The sequence below is a fragment of the Strix uralensis genome, chromosome 17 (assembly GCF_047716275.1).
Source record: "Strix uralensis isolate ZFMK-TIS-50842 chromosome 17, bStrUra1, whole genome shotgun sequence".
Taxonomy (NCBI): Eukaryota; Metazoa; Chordata; class Aves; order Strigiformes; family Strigidae; genus Strix; species Strix uralensis.
The window spans coordinates 14,670,778-14,685,516 of NC_133988.1; the positions used below are offsets into that span (position 1 = coordinate 14,670,778).

Below are 14,739 nucleotides of genomic sequence, written 5' to 3' on the forward strand. Positions count from 1 at the left end.
CAACTTCTTTTAGAAATAGATAGTAAATTAATTCATTTTCTGCAACATTACCATACTTCTAGAGTAAGCATAAAAGAACCAAGACAGTGTCCAATATTGTTATTTTCCCCTCTATCAAGATTAGCAAGACATAACTCATGTATAACATCTTTCATTAAAGCTCTCAGAGAGGGGAAAAAGGTCTAGTGGTAGGAAGACGTGGCTCACTACTCCATTAGAATTCGTAACGCCGACTACGACATGTCCGATTATGTAAGCTTTTGTTCAGTCTCTTGTAGTACTGCAAACAAATTCCAGTGTTGTATAACACAGCATGTGAACAAAATGCATTTTAAAAACACAAGTATGTTTTTAAAGTTTCATGTTGCATATAATTCTACAACCATAAGCAGTGGCTTTAAACTCTCAACTCTTTCAACTTCCCAGCAGCTCCCAGTTTGTCACCTCATCGATCACAGGTAATACTTCCTGTTTTCATCTGTTCTGAACTTGAAAATGAACATATCTGAATATCCACAACTTGTTATACCAGGGTGTTTTTTGGTGGGTTTTTTTGTTTGTCTGTTTGGTTTTTTGAACCCTTGCCTGTGTGTTCCTCATCAACTATTTCTGAAGAATGGCAAGTGTGCATGGAGTCTAAGCTGCTAGGGTCAGTTCTGGATAAAGGTGGGTTTTTTTTCTTAAACTTCAGGCTTCTCAATTAGCTCAAGATGAACTAATTTGAAAGTCAAATGCAATCTGCTGGGTTTTGCCACAGTTCTTAATTATTGTTAGCTTTATGCTCTCCATTTGCAAGTAAGCACGCACACTGTACGTGCTAAGACCCAACAAAACTACTCCAAACTGTTTGACAACCTCCTAACACCCCTGGGCAATCAGTCAGTAGGAAATTTTAGGTTTTCAGTAAGAAATATTTATAATTTTATATTCTGAATGCATCTTAGGGGAAAGTTAGGTATAAAATACTTTAAGACGTAAAAAATTATTGATTTTTTGCAAAAATGCTTAATGGTTATGAAATAGAGTAGGCTGCCTACAAAGCTGTGGAAGACAACAGAATCTGAAGTACAAAGAAACACCTGTCAGGCACGGTTCCTATCTAGAGCAGGTCCTGCTTTGGGGCAGTGCCATGGACTACACTGCCTCTTAAGGTCCCCATCAAACTTTGTTTCCAGTGACAGTTTGCAATCCAAGCTGAAGTCAGTCATCTTAAAATCCTTACAAAGCCACCCATTTAAAAAAAGCTGTCCATAAATGCAGAAATAAATCTGCCCTAAAGGTTTGAGAATTTAGCTATTTGTTTCCTTATGCTCCTTATGCCTTTCTATGGTAATTTCCCATTTGCGGAATGTTCTTCACGTACCTGAATGCATGTTTGTTCACATTTCCCCAATTTCAGCAAGTAAAAATAGAACATTAACATACATCGATGACTGTCTTATTATACTCAACATCTGCCACCACACTATATTTTATTATTTTGTTTATCTAGAGCTCTTGCGAGACCAGCTAAAGCATAATAGCTGGGTGCTTTACAAGATCTAGAATGTGACCTTGTCTAAGTAAATGCTGTCTCCTGAAATGAAAGCATAAGCTTTTGACAGCAATTAGCTTTGAAACAAGAGAATTGGAAAATTAAGATTTCCAGCTGCTGAGAACACCATGGTCTTAACTGCTATGAAAATTAAACCGAGATAATCACTATTGAGATTGGTGAAGATTGTATGGAGTCAGAGGCATGCATGTGAAACTCCACAAGGTTGAGATGTTTACAATAACTGAATCTTAATTGTTTCATACATAGCAGAATTCTATTCTGCAAGTAAAACTGAAGTGATAAAAACCACAAAAAACTGGCCAAATAAAAGGAGCTGTAACAATCCAGTAAGAAGGGGCTCTCCTAGAAGCAGAACTTGAAGTTGTCAAGATGAACCACCTATCCCACTAGTAAAGACTTGCAACTGCAAGTAAACAGAACATACCATTCCTTTCCTAAGGGAGTGGGCTTCACACCAGCTCAAATACCAAAGGCTGAGACAAACACATACATCTATTTAAATCAAATAAATTACTGAGGGTGGGGGACAGGAATTTACAGTAAATTTGTTAATTTAAAAATTAACTTCAACACATTCATAAGATGCTTTAAAAAAAAAAATCTCCTACCAGGGGAACTGGAAGCATTGAATTCACAGATTAACAGAGGCTCACCTGTTCAGATTTATGCAGTTTTTTTAAAAATAAAAAAGTAAACCCCATTTTGAAGCACTGTGATAGCTTGTGTCAGTCCAGTAAGATTACAGTAAAATAAATCCTCTCAACCTACCCCTAATTTATTTTTAGATTATCAAAGGAACATTGCAATACTGAAGACTCTGTTAAGTTTCATGAAGGTTTACTTTTCTAGAATTTAACATTTTTACTATTAATTACTGTCCCCTTAGCCCTTCAGTGTGCATTCTCACTGGCTGAGCTTTCGTTTACTAACAATCACTATTATTACATGCATCACTGTTCAAGCCTAAAGTAATAGTCAATGCATAAACAGACAAATATTTAACTTCAACAGAACACTTACACTTCTCCCATGGGAGCATATGTTGAACCAGTTACAGTAAATTCATTCAGAGAACAGCTATCTCCTTCTACTCTGTCCAGGACAAACATCTGAAATTAGAGTTAGAAGTGTTACTACCTTTGAACAATAATTAATGCAAGAGATTTAAACAGGCCTTAAGCAAGCAGGTACAAGAGGCAAGTTCAGGTTGAATAAACAAGCTGGAGAAAACCAGATACGATACTCTGCACTTCGATCCCATGTGTGTTTGAACAGCTCCATACACTGAAGCACCAAGTACAGAAAACAGCACTTTTGCTTAAGAGACCTCACCTGAAAACTGAATTGTTGCACAAGTACATCAAAGAGTTGAAAAACACATCAACTATGTACAGTTAACTCCAGCAGTGAAGACTACTCTCACATTCACCTGACAATCCTGACGATACCCAAGCTCCTCCTAGGCTTCAGACTCAAATTAATTCTCATGTATATGTTTGAAAAAGCAGTTCCAATGAAAAGCAGCATAGGGCAGCTTGGAAATGGACAATTCTTGCCAAAGTAAAAATAAAAGCATCTACAAATAGGAGAAGCTTCTAGATCTAAGAGGTGATGTTTTAGGCAAGAGCCAGACTATGGCCAGCTTCCCTTAATACCAGCCACTAAGTGAAAGTGTTTCCTGTCCTGGCTTTTTAGTTATAAGTCACTTCACAATCCAGTACACTGATAGCTTAAACACATTCGGACAGCTCAAGTGCCCTTCTAGCACAGGCTGAAATGTTATTTTCAATTGAAGACACCAATTTGAAGCATGCAGTTGTACCCCATAAGACACCTGCATCTCAGTCTTTGTTTCCTTTCTAGGATTGTTGCAGAACCACATCTGGGAAGATGGAGATAAACATAGTGTCTGAAGCTGTCATACTCTTGCTGGAGTGGTAGTAGAAAAAAAAAATAATTTCTCACTAATTGATAGTGTATCTTAATGGAACTTCTTACCCATTGGTTAGTATAAGCCGTTTTGACAAACCACGTTTTAGCAACGTGTTACCTTCCCCTCATTGTGCTGCCTTGTATTTTAGGCGTCTTCATAAAATACAGTCTATCAATTAGGTGTTCCACAACTGATCTGCATCAGTCTGGAGACTCTATAATCTTCAAAGTGATTTTAAAAATCAAAAAGCTACACAAGCTGATAAATTAAAAGCCCCCAAAGCAGAGTAAGTGCATTCTCAGAGGAAGATACCACAGGAAGACATTAAAACAATCCCTCAAGTCTCCTCCTAAAGCAGTATCGTTTCTGACTGAAGCATTTTAGTATAGGGTTCCTTTGGACACTCTGAAGTTGCTACTTACAAAAATTAAAACTACAAGTGGAAATACTGTTGTAAACCAGCCGCCTTAAAAGGCTAAGCAATCTCTGAGTGAAACCAAGAACAAGCATATTGCTTACAGTTACTAGGATTTTGCTACATTTTTGCTAAAAACTTTAAATGAAGGTTATTCTGTAGCTGTCAGAGGTTAACAAGGAACCAAGTTGTACTGCACAAGATCTAAAAACATTTAGCCCTCTAAGTATAAGGAGTAGAGCATTTTAAGCTTTTAAATAAACACAACTTAAATGATGAGTTAACCAGGAAGCCTTCTGCTTTTGGCATCTGCATGATGAAAAAAATCCCTGCAAAGACTAGGGCAGTTATGCAACTCTACTGCAAGTAACCTCCTCTGGAATACTGATGAGCAGCTGCTTTGTGTCTCTTAGGTATAAATACTACAATACATAAGGAAGTAGAACAAGTCAACCACCATTTAGAAAGAAAAAGCCATCAATCACATGAGAATGAAGTGTTTAGGCTTACAAACTTTTGCCACTGGTGTGCAGTGCTCAACATTTACACATTTGGAATTCTAACCCAATGTAATGACTCTGAACATGTGATGTCATAGAGTTGCTATGCCACTGAACATCTACAATTATTAAACAGAAGAACTTAATGTTTTATCCATAAAATTCCTGCACACAATATCAAGCATATGGGAAGCACAGAGTACTGGGAACTGAACATGCATCATGTTAAGTGACTAGCTATAAGAGTCTCAAATTAATCAACACTAGAAAGAATACTGGGGGGAAGGGAGCAGGGGCACGTAACTTATGCTCACCTAAAAACAGGCCACACATGGAAGATGATCCTGGCAATGCTGGTGACAGGGTCAGCTACACCTCCAAGTTGCCAGATTAGTCATACAGTATGGCACATTGAAAACACTACGGTGATCTACAGACCAATAAAAGCCACTGAAGATAAGATAACCAAATAGAGGTGGAACCACTCAGTAGTGAAAATACCTTAGACTATCCAAGTTACTTGTAGTAAATCATCTACCTTCTTCTCATTGCTATGTTTCTCCACCATTGTGAGGTTGCTAAATTAAACAGGCAAGAGTTTTACACTTACACACACCCTGCTTCTACAGTGTAACTATCCTACCTTTTGAAACAGGGTATAAATCATACTAAGTAACTACCAGTAGAGTGAATGGCTTACAGACAGGTCAATGGAAAGCTGCTTGCAAACAACTTTCTCTTCCATCAAGTGCTGGTACAGCTATTTTTGGCCATGTCTAAATAAGGGAAGAGATAAAAGCCTTAAACACTACACAGTGGAAAACTGAATTAAAAGTGGAAGCTTATCTTAGGAAAATAAAGCAAGATTTTGATGATATGAGAACCAAAAGACTCACAACCAAAAGAATTCAAGCAATGCTGACTAGTCAAACAGAGTGGCTGAGGAGAAAAAGAAAAATAGAAGCAGCTAGTTCAACATACCCTGCAGACTGACATCTGATTTGTGGTCAGAGTACCAGTCTTGTCAGAACAGATAACTGAGGTGCAACCCAAGGTTTCCACAGAGGGAAGACTTCTAACAATAGCGTTCTTCTTGGCCATTCTCCGGGTTCCAAGAGCCAAGCAGGTGGTAATGACAGCAGGCAGACCCTCGGGAATAGCAGCAACAGCAAGAGCAACAGCAATTTTAAAGTAATAGATAGCACCTCGAATCCAGGAGCCACCGTGAACTGGATCATTGAAGTGACCAATGTTTATTATCCAAACAGCAATGCAGATAAGCGAGATGACTTTAGACAGCTGCTCTCCAAACTCATCCAGTTTCTGTTGGAGTGGGGTTCTCTCTTGCTCAGTAGCCACCATCTCGTCACGAATTTTGCCAATTTCAGTGTTTACTCCTGTTGCAATAACCACTCCCATAGCTTTACCAGCAGCAATATTAGTACCCTAATGTAAATAAAGAAAAGGGAAGAGAAACATTGTAGTCAATCTGTGAACAGGTTCTGGTGGTGGATTTTTTGTGTTTGTGGGTTTTTTGTTGTTGTTTGGTTTGGTTTTGGTTTGTTTTTAAACTTAAGAAAAACCACCTTAAACAATTCCAAACTGTGTCTCAGCTAGGATATGGAAAAAGGTACAGAGGAAGAGAATGACATTCCCCCAGTACCTACAAGAGATTATTCCAGTGTAGAATTTCTGCTTACTGATTCATTCTGGGCTCAAAATGAATCAGTATTGATCTATTATAAGCAGCACAGTCAAATTCAGCTGCTGAGCAAGCAGTATGTATTTCAACTGGAACCTTAAGTGTGTTTTTCCTTTCTTTTTAATTAGGATTATATTTTGCCAGATTTGATGTTATTTACTATGAGTAATAGATGTGTTCTGTGGGGCTCCCTGTGGGAACATACTTAACATGAGAAAAACAGATTTTCTACAAGGAGCCTACCAACAATAAGAGAATTGTTATTTTGCTAACTGAAAGGCATTCAATGCTTCCTTTAAACAAATTTGAATAAACTGTTTCATTCCTATATAGAAAGCTAGTTCTCAATTTTAGCCACACAATACCACAATTTGTGTGGGCACTCTTATCAGTCTTAAGAACTATTACTTTAGAAAAGTAGAGTAGAAGCACTTTAAGAGTGCACATGCTACAGCCTTCAAGACTTTCTTGTGAAGGACAAAACCTAGTTTTCTCATATAAACTGGTTTCAACAAGCATCTTCCCTGAGGACAGCTTTTATTAAAAGCTAATTCTAATTTTTAATTCATTTAGTTCCATTTACATGGAGACACGCATACAGATGCGTATAGAGAATACAGTAAAGAATTAATACAGCTTTTAGGTGAAGGCCTGAAGTTCTGCACATTTTTGTTTATCAGCCTTAATATTATTTTATAAAAGTTTTGAAAATTTTAGAACAAATAACTTACAGAAAAAAGCATGTTCTTCTTGTCTTGGTTTACAGCACGAGGATCAGGCACAGGATCAGTGTGCTTAATAACAGACACAGATTCACCTAAAATAAAGATAATAATTTTAAAAAGAAATACATGTATCATCTGGAGTCCTGCAGGGAATCAAAATATTATCATCCTGAGCCCTAAAATTTTTTTAATATGTCAAACATCTTTCCTCAAATGATTTAATTGCTTATGTGAAACAGGAAATATTTCAGCTGACCAAAAAAATTGAATGGCTGGCTTTTAATAAAAATAGGAAAGGATTTAAGTGAACAATTTATATAGTTAGAATTAATGAAGCATACACCATGTCTTCTAAGGAACATGAAAAGTAGTCAAATAAGCAGCTTGTACCCCATTCCTCCTTCTAATGTAGCAAGATCTACTGCATGAATTAGGTATTTTGTGCGCTTCTCATGCAGTAATGAGCATTTCTGTTTTCTATGCACTGTAAGAGGTATGTTCTCATTTAAATAATTAGATGTTACCATAGTTATACATCTGTGATGGTATACATAACAGTTATACTGGCAGACCTTAAAAAAAAAAAAATTAAGTGTCACACATCCATCTGCTAGTTAACTCCTTTATTTGGAAGCCTTCAGAGAACTCTTCCATAGAGACCTTAAATATATCAATTTCTATAAACACGTCACACAGGTATAGAAAGGTTTCTTTTCTATAAAAGGCAATGTTAATTACTTCCTCAGATTTCACAAGGTGATAACTCAGTGACTGAAGCTGAGAGCACACTGGTTTTTGTAAGCACAAGAGAGGCAAAGCTTCCTACTTTTAAAAGCTTTGCTAAGTAGCATCTTAGACTTCAGTCCTACTTTATTAGTTAGGAGACTCAAGCATCAACTTAAAGTAGACTGAAAACAGAAAAGGTTTTATTTAAAGAAATAGTTCTGTTATTTAAATAAAGGCAAGGAATTATTCCCTTTATATAGACTTCTGGTGGATTATTTCTTCTACTTAGTTCTGATACCTTGACAAACATGGAGTGCCTACATTTTCTTATGCTAAACATAAGTAAGCTTGATTAGTTCTGTGCTATTCAGGATCTGTACTGAGAAACTTTGGGGCCTGTTTCAAGACAGATTTGAGGATCAAAAATAGGTTTCTTGTGAATACTTTACCATTTTAAAATTCAGGGCTAGTTAACATTAATTTATGCTACCAAAACAGGCAGACAGATCTCTGTTTCAGCTGAGAGAAAACCGTTATACCATGCTTGGTTGGTTCCTAGCTTCTTTCCTATATTCAGAAGTACTGCTACTTTGTTTTGTTTTCAACAAATCTGGAAAGTGCTCTAAATATAGCTCTTGCACTTGAGAGCCGGTACCAGAAAACACATGAATGTGTGTGCACAGAATTTCAGCAAATAAGGTTTTAGTGTACTGAGTCTTTAGTAACAGCAGTTTAAAAGCTGCTTTTATTTCAAAACTTACTCTCTCGTGAGAGAAAATGGGTAACTGTTACAGAAGACATTTAGTAAGATTTCCATACTTCCATATTTGAGCAGTGACAAGATGTTCAAACCTAGAAGACTGCATGAACGGGAACAGAAATTCTTAATTTTTTATTTTAGTTTCCCACAAATTACTAGTGTGAGTCTCTTGGGGGGGGCAGGGGGAAGGAAGACCAAAAAAGCATTACAAGTCTCAGTAAGAATGTTCATTCTACTTAAGCGAACATGTAACGTCAATGATGAAGCAATACATTCAGCCACTCTAGCAGTTAAGTGACTACATCAGAAATTTACTGCACTTGAATGCAACATAGTATTTGAATAGCTACGGGCTTGTTTCCAACGGATTATTCTAAACAAACAGTGAAAAGGCACTTTCAATTATGCACATAATTATCCAAAATTCACAGAAATTATACCTGTGAGAATTGACTGGTCTACCCTTAGAGTTGTAGATTTGATAGAAGTAATTCTTATATCAGCAGGAACCTTGTCTCCAACTACAAAGGAATTAACAAGACAAAGTTAGAATTTTGTCATTTGAGAGATTTCTAACCAGGCATATATTACCTCTATCATCCAGGGAAACGATTTCCCAGGAACTGTCAGATGACTGAGATTACTAACAGCTTATTATTGCTTTCATGGTTTGCAATACTCCAATTTTTTGAGTATCCAATATACTTCAGCAATTTAGATGTGCCTTCAAGGTCTTTACTCCCACCTAACCTCAAAGAAAGAAGTTGTAAATCACTGGATTGCTTTTCCAATCACATGACTACCACTTGACAGCAAAGGGAAAACATTCTCAAGAGAAATACATCAATTTCAGAGTAAGTATTTATAAATAATCAAAACCCGTAGCTAAGGTGAATCAAGTCTCTTTTTCAGAACAACTGTCCTGGAAAGTCTTCTGGTTGTTTTCTCTATGCCCGAAGTCAGTCTTCTCTCCAACGATCAGAATGTTATTCACATTTATTTATTTAGAAACTAGAAGAAGTTGTACTTTCCTTTTCTTTGGCACCAATTGTGAGAATAACATGCTTCTGCAGATCTGCTCTTTTAATGTTATACTTTGAATACTGCCAGATGTTTCAGGGATGGAAGTTAATTTCAGACCATACACTAGCTTTATTTTTCAGTAATGCTGCTCTATTAAATATACCACAACCCCTATCCCACTTAAAATTTTCACAGGACTCTATGCTATGTTTATCTTGTCATATATATTTCTATTTTGCAGAAGACAACAGTGGAGGGAAAAAAACCCACCCAAAAGCAACCCATAAACAAAACTCCACTGGCAAGTGTCTGAGACACCAAGGCAGCAAATGGTACAAGATAACAGCCCGCTTCTAAAGATGGCAGAGAGTAATGAAGTCACTTGCCAGAGCTGTGTGGCCAGTTTAGCTCCAGCATCTCTATCACCCCAGACTTAATTTTTCCACCTTCCTACTTATCTAGCTTTTCCTAGTTTTTAAGAAATGAAACAAAGCTCCACCATTTTGTGACAACTGCAAATAAATGGCTGCATGCAAATTAACTTGCTAAGGATACTAATGAGAGTCACATTTCTGACTCGTATGGGGGGGGGGTGTCTACATTCTGCATGTCAACACGACTGCATATAATAAAACATTCCTAACGTAATTTAGCACTGCAAGTTTTCAAGCATCAACTTCCTTTTTATTATAAAATAATGCAAAGAAACAAAGATGGAAGAATGACTAGCTAAAAAGAGCTGATCTTCTCAGTAGATGGACTCTATGTCCCTGCAGTAAAATTAAAACAAGCTGCAATTCCTGCAGGAACTGCTTATGCAACTAACAGCAATAATGCACACAGACAAATAATACCATGAGAAACTCCAAAGTGGTGTTACAGCCTTAGAACATACAACTACTCACACAGGAAAACTGTGGAACAAAATGTTGAAGAGGAGAATTAAGTACTACTTCAAACACTAAGTAAACTTGCACCATGTGACTTTTTATAAGGTCAAAGAAACCCCAACCATTAACATCAGCAAAAGACCATGTAGTTTTGCTTGTAGACTTAGACATGTGTTTTTGTAAGCATATGTATATGAAGGAATCCAATAAATAGCCACAAATTCCCTTTTTGTATTATTATAGCATGTGAAAACTAATTTAAGCCACAATGCCCTTGAGCAGCAAGAGAAAATAGCTTTAGACAAACGGTGACCTAGGCCAAAAATGGCAAAACTATTCAATATGCTCTCCTGATGTCGTGAGGAGGTTTATATGCAGACATATAGTAGCAGCTGGTTTTCAGATATCACTGAACAACAGGCTAATACCTCAGTGCCATGTGGTGTAACGCCTGTCACTCTGCAGAAACATTTTCAAAGTACTTAAAGCAGCTGGAAAGTTACAGCCAACTCAAATACACTACCACATTTGACAACACCGTTAAAGACTTAATCACTCCATAACACAAAAAAGAAGCTGTTAAAAAAATAATCTTAAAACGTTCAAATAACTGGACAGAACATATGGCAAAGTTTACCAGTAATTTTCCAACCTACTTCTTCTGAACAGCTCTAAGTTGTTCAAACTCAGACATAATATTCACAAGGTCTAAAGTACTAGGAGACTCCCGCTCTAGGAGACTATTGATACTCAAGCACCACTATTTCCATGAAAACTACTACTATCATTATCAATTGCCTGAATCACCAGAACTGAAGTGTTAAATTTATTATGACACTGCAGCTTTCTAAGTTTATCTCAACAATTTAAGATAAGACACATTATTCACTCACCATCTCAGTTTGAGAAGGCTGCAGTAAAATATTTAAGGCATTTCCTACAGCCAGGAAAGCTGTACATTGGGGTCAATTACAGAATTATTTTAATCATCTCTTTGCAAAGTAACGCTATGACACTAAGTCATTTATAGTCTTGAATATACTTTCATGAGCATACTGAAACTGAATATAAATAGGAAATCATCCTGTGATAGATAGGAACCCACAGGAAATTTTTAGTGAGCAGTCTAGTGCAGATCTCATCTACCAGTAGAAGGCTTTTTTCCATATACTGTTAACACAGGAAAAAAACTGGGAGGGTTTTTTGTTGGTTGGTTGGGGGCGGGGGGGGGGGGCAGCTATTTAAATTCAATTACATTTCAGTCCACAGAACCAGTGAAAGTATTACCCAAGGCTTGAAAGACGACAAGAAATTAGAAGGTAAGTATGTATTTGTGTTGCTCAGTACAGAGCTGCTACAGCCTACGGATATAATCCCATAGTTTTACATCTAAAATAGCAAGTCAGCTGCAGGAGTATTTTCATCTGATATTTTAACCAAAGTTTTTAAACCTAAATAGTCACTTGATTTCTACAACAGCTCTGAAGAAATCAAGTAAGCTGCTTTCAAAACTGCCCAGATACATTTTCTTAAAGCATAGTGCAGTCAAATACTTAACTACTGATTAAAACAGCCCTTCTAACTATAAAACTGACTGCTGCTTGGAACGGCGAGAGTAGGGTTTGGTTCAAATCATTACAGCTTTATTCATAGAATCCTTTTATTCATACACAGAATACTGTTTTAGAATTTTAATACTGAGCCTCAGCACACAATAAGGGAATCTGTTTAAAAACAATCTGGTCCCTATAAGGGGGTCAAAAAAAAAAAATCCATTTTATTTAACTGTGCATGAGTCTATACCGAAGCAGACAATTTACAATTTTCACTTCTTGATAGAAACTGGAGCAGTATTTAGTTGTGATATGAATTTAAAATTTATGTCAATTGTTTTAAACAAGCCATATGCTTTCACTGAAAATAGAGACAATATCTGAAAATACTGGGTTCTTCAGCTACCTATAAGTAACGAGCAATGCTATCTTGCCAAGGTTCCCGCCAATTATACCTAGCACACTAGCCTTTCTTCTCAAGTTCAAAGCTCCCCACATTTTATCTTACTCCTCCCAGTGTCGTGCCAATGTGATAGGTCAACTTCCACTGTATACATACAGTCACTTACATATATGTTCGATTTTAAGCACAGTGCAACCCTACTTACCAACAGAACACATCAAATAAAACAGGTGTGCACTTGCAGAAATTTTTGCAAGCTCCCCATGAAGGAGCTTCCTCACGAACAAAAGTCTTTAAAGGACAAACCAGCATACAGACGACTCTACTCAATTTGCAAAGTTACCTTGAAAGACAAAACAAGTCAAGTCTCCAAACCGACTCCAAATATATAATGTATTAAGGAATGTTAGTCCCAATTTAATACTTGTTGGTGACCAAGTCCTAGACTGAGATGATCAACTCATTTCGGTATTTCATTTGAGCACTGATATCCCTTGCACTTTAGCAGCTTCTAAGATAGCAATCATACCAAACACAAACTTCAGAATTCTGTCAGAATATGGTTTGAGACACTCACTGGGAAACCTCTACAGCCAAAATACACTATTAGCATGTTGCAGGCTAGATCAGCCTGTGGATTAAGCAGTCAGGAAGATGAGCAGAAGTGATGGGGCACATATTCTATGAACAATGAAGCTGGAGGGAAAATAAACTATTAAAGCTCTGTGGATTTCAGTCCCTGTTATACCTTTAGCTACATCTGGGTATCAACAAAGAACTTTAGACTACAACAGGACTGTACTTATCTTTCAAGTCTCAAATGATATTCTAGATCTTCCAATCAAAATTGTTGGTGACAATTAATAAAGTTAATATTGCTCAGGAAACAATATTAACTTTACACCCCAAAAGTCACTAGGATATACAAGAGTCCTCAAAACAGAACTACTACTTTAAATGTGTACTTTAAACATCAGTATCAGCAATCTTAACTGCTCTAATCCCTCCCCCACAACTGAAGACTTGCTAAGAGGAGCTTTACAGACAGGTACATTATAAAAAGTGAAAAGTTTTGCTTCCTTTTTATGTTCGTGTGTTACAAGAACAATTCATCTTCTTAGCAGAGAAAGTGATCTCTTTTCAAAAAGGTCATCTAAGTGATCACAGTAAACAAAAGTAATTTTTCCTGTAGAAGTAGGAATAGTTGTTCACACACAACACGTACCTAACACTTTCTTATTCATGTTTATCATTAACCAAAGCTAGTGTCAACCTATATTTGCTATCAGCAGGTTGGGGTTGGAACTGGACTTTTGCAATAAAGATTATCAGTACAGCTCTAAACTATTCTGCCACTGCTGTCCAATCTTGTAACTTTTTTAGGCAAATTCCAAAGAACTGGGATACTATTTTAACATATAGTTGAATAATTTGGGAACACAAACAACAGTTTCTGAAAGTGAGTAAAACCATCCCCAAAACAACTTCCATAAAACACCAAATAGGGAGGACAAAAAAAACCCCAAAGTGTAAAACTGTGTCTTTTCCTCCCTTCTAAGTGTCTTAATAGATTAAGGTTCATTGTTGACACATTCCATGTATTCTGATTTTTAACACACTATGGTCTTTCTCCCACTTTATTAGGATGCTCTACTTTCAGGCTAGGGTAAAAATACTATCAAATTCAGCAAATATAACCTACTACACTGCTATTAAAACATCTCTGATTCAATATACACTATGCATGGACTGAATACTAAGTATTAATTCTTTTGTCAAAAACCGTTGAGAGTTAGCAACTATTTTCTTTAACTGTTTCAACACTAGATATTACAGGTACAGTTATTTAAACCATGTGTCCTAATGAGATCTTCGGCCTTTTAAAAGTTCAGTTATTTCAAAGTCCCCTCTCTTGCCCAAAAATAAAGTTTTATCCTCTAAGTTAGAGGACACACCACTGTGTGAATATTCACTTACAAAGTGAGGCAACTGAAACTTCCTATTATGAAGTATGGGTATCACCTTAAGGTTTAAGAATTGAAATAAGTAGGCTTAAAATAACACATACGGGATGCTATGTACTTTGATCAACCAGAACTGAGTATTGTTTCTGCTGGGGGACAGTAATAGTTAAAAATTAGACCTGAACAGAATGGACTGTTTCTATTTAGAAGTACAGCTGTTGTAGCACAATTGGGTTTTTATATAAAACTTCCTTAACACGAGCTCAGCTTAGCTCCTCTTCCCCCCTTGCATGCATACAATCTCGTCTTCCTATTGTGTTTGATTTCCTTAGACCATCAGAAACTTAATTTTTCTTCCGTAGTAACAGGTTTTAAGTATTTAACACTTCCTGAAGAGGGTATAATAAAATGCTACCTAAAATCAGAAGTTCTACAGAACAGGAAGATTACTGAGTCCATCTACACTTTCATACAAGGCCAAGAGTGTCAAATTGTCAAAATTACAAGAGTGACTATGAAACATTTTAAACCTGAGTTTCCACTCCAAAACAGTAAGATAGATTTATTTTCCAACAAGACAAAGATTG

At 36.6% G+C, this 14,739-nt stretch overlaps 1 protein-coding gene across 2 annotated transcripts in view; it reads right to left on the reverse strand.

Annotated features, from left to right (window-relative positions):
• ATP2A2 (ATPase sarcoplasmic/endoplasmic reticulum Ca2+ transporting 2) overlaps window positions 1-14,739 on the reverse strand; it is a 48,108-nt gene that overhangs the window by 14,652 nt on the left and 18,717 nt on the right. For both annotated transcript variants that reach the window (XR_012631347.1, XM_074887678.1), the window contains exons 6-9: window positions 8,760-8,840; window positions 6,840-6,925; window positions 5,388-5,852; window positions 2,579-2,667 (exon numbers count right to left, since the gene is read on the reverse strand). Coding sequence is in view for 1 of the 2 variants with exons in the window: in XM_074887678.1 (XP_074743779.1) it covers window positions 2,579-2,667; window positions 5,388-5,852; window positions 6,840-6,925; window positions 8,760-8,840 (721 nt within the window). In the remaining variant the exon portion in view is untranslated. The remainder of the gene's footprint in view (window positions 1-2,578; window positions 2,668-5,387; window positions 5,853-6,839; window positions 6,926-8,759; window positions 8,841-14,739) is intronic.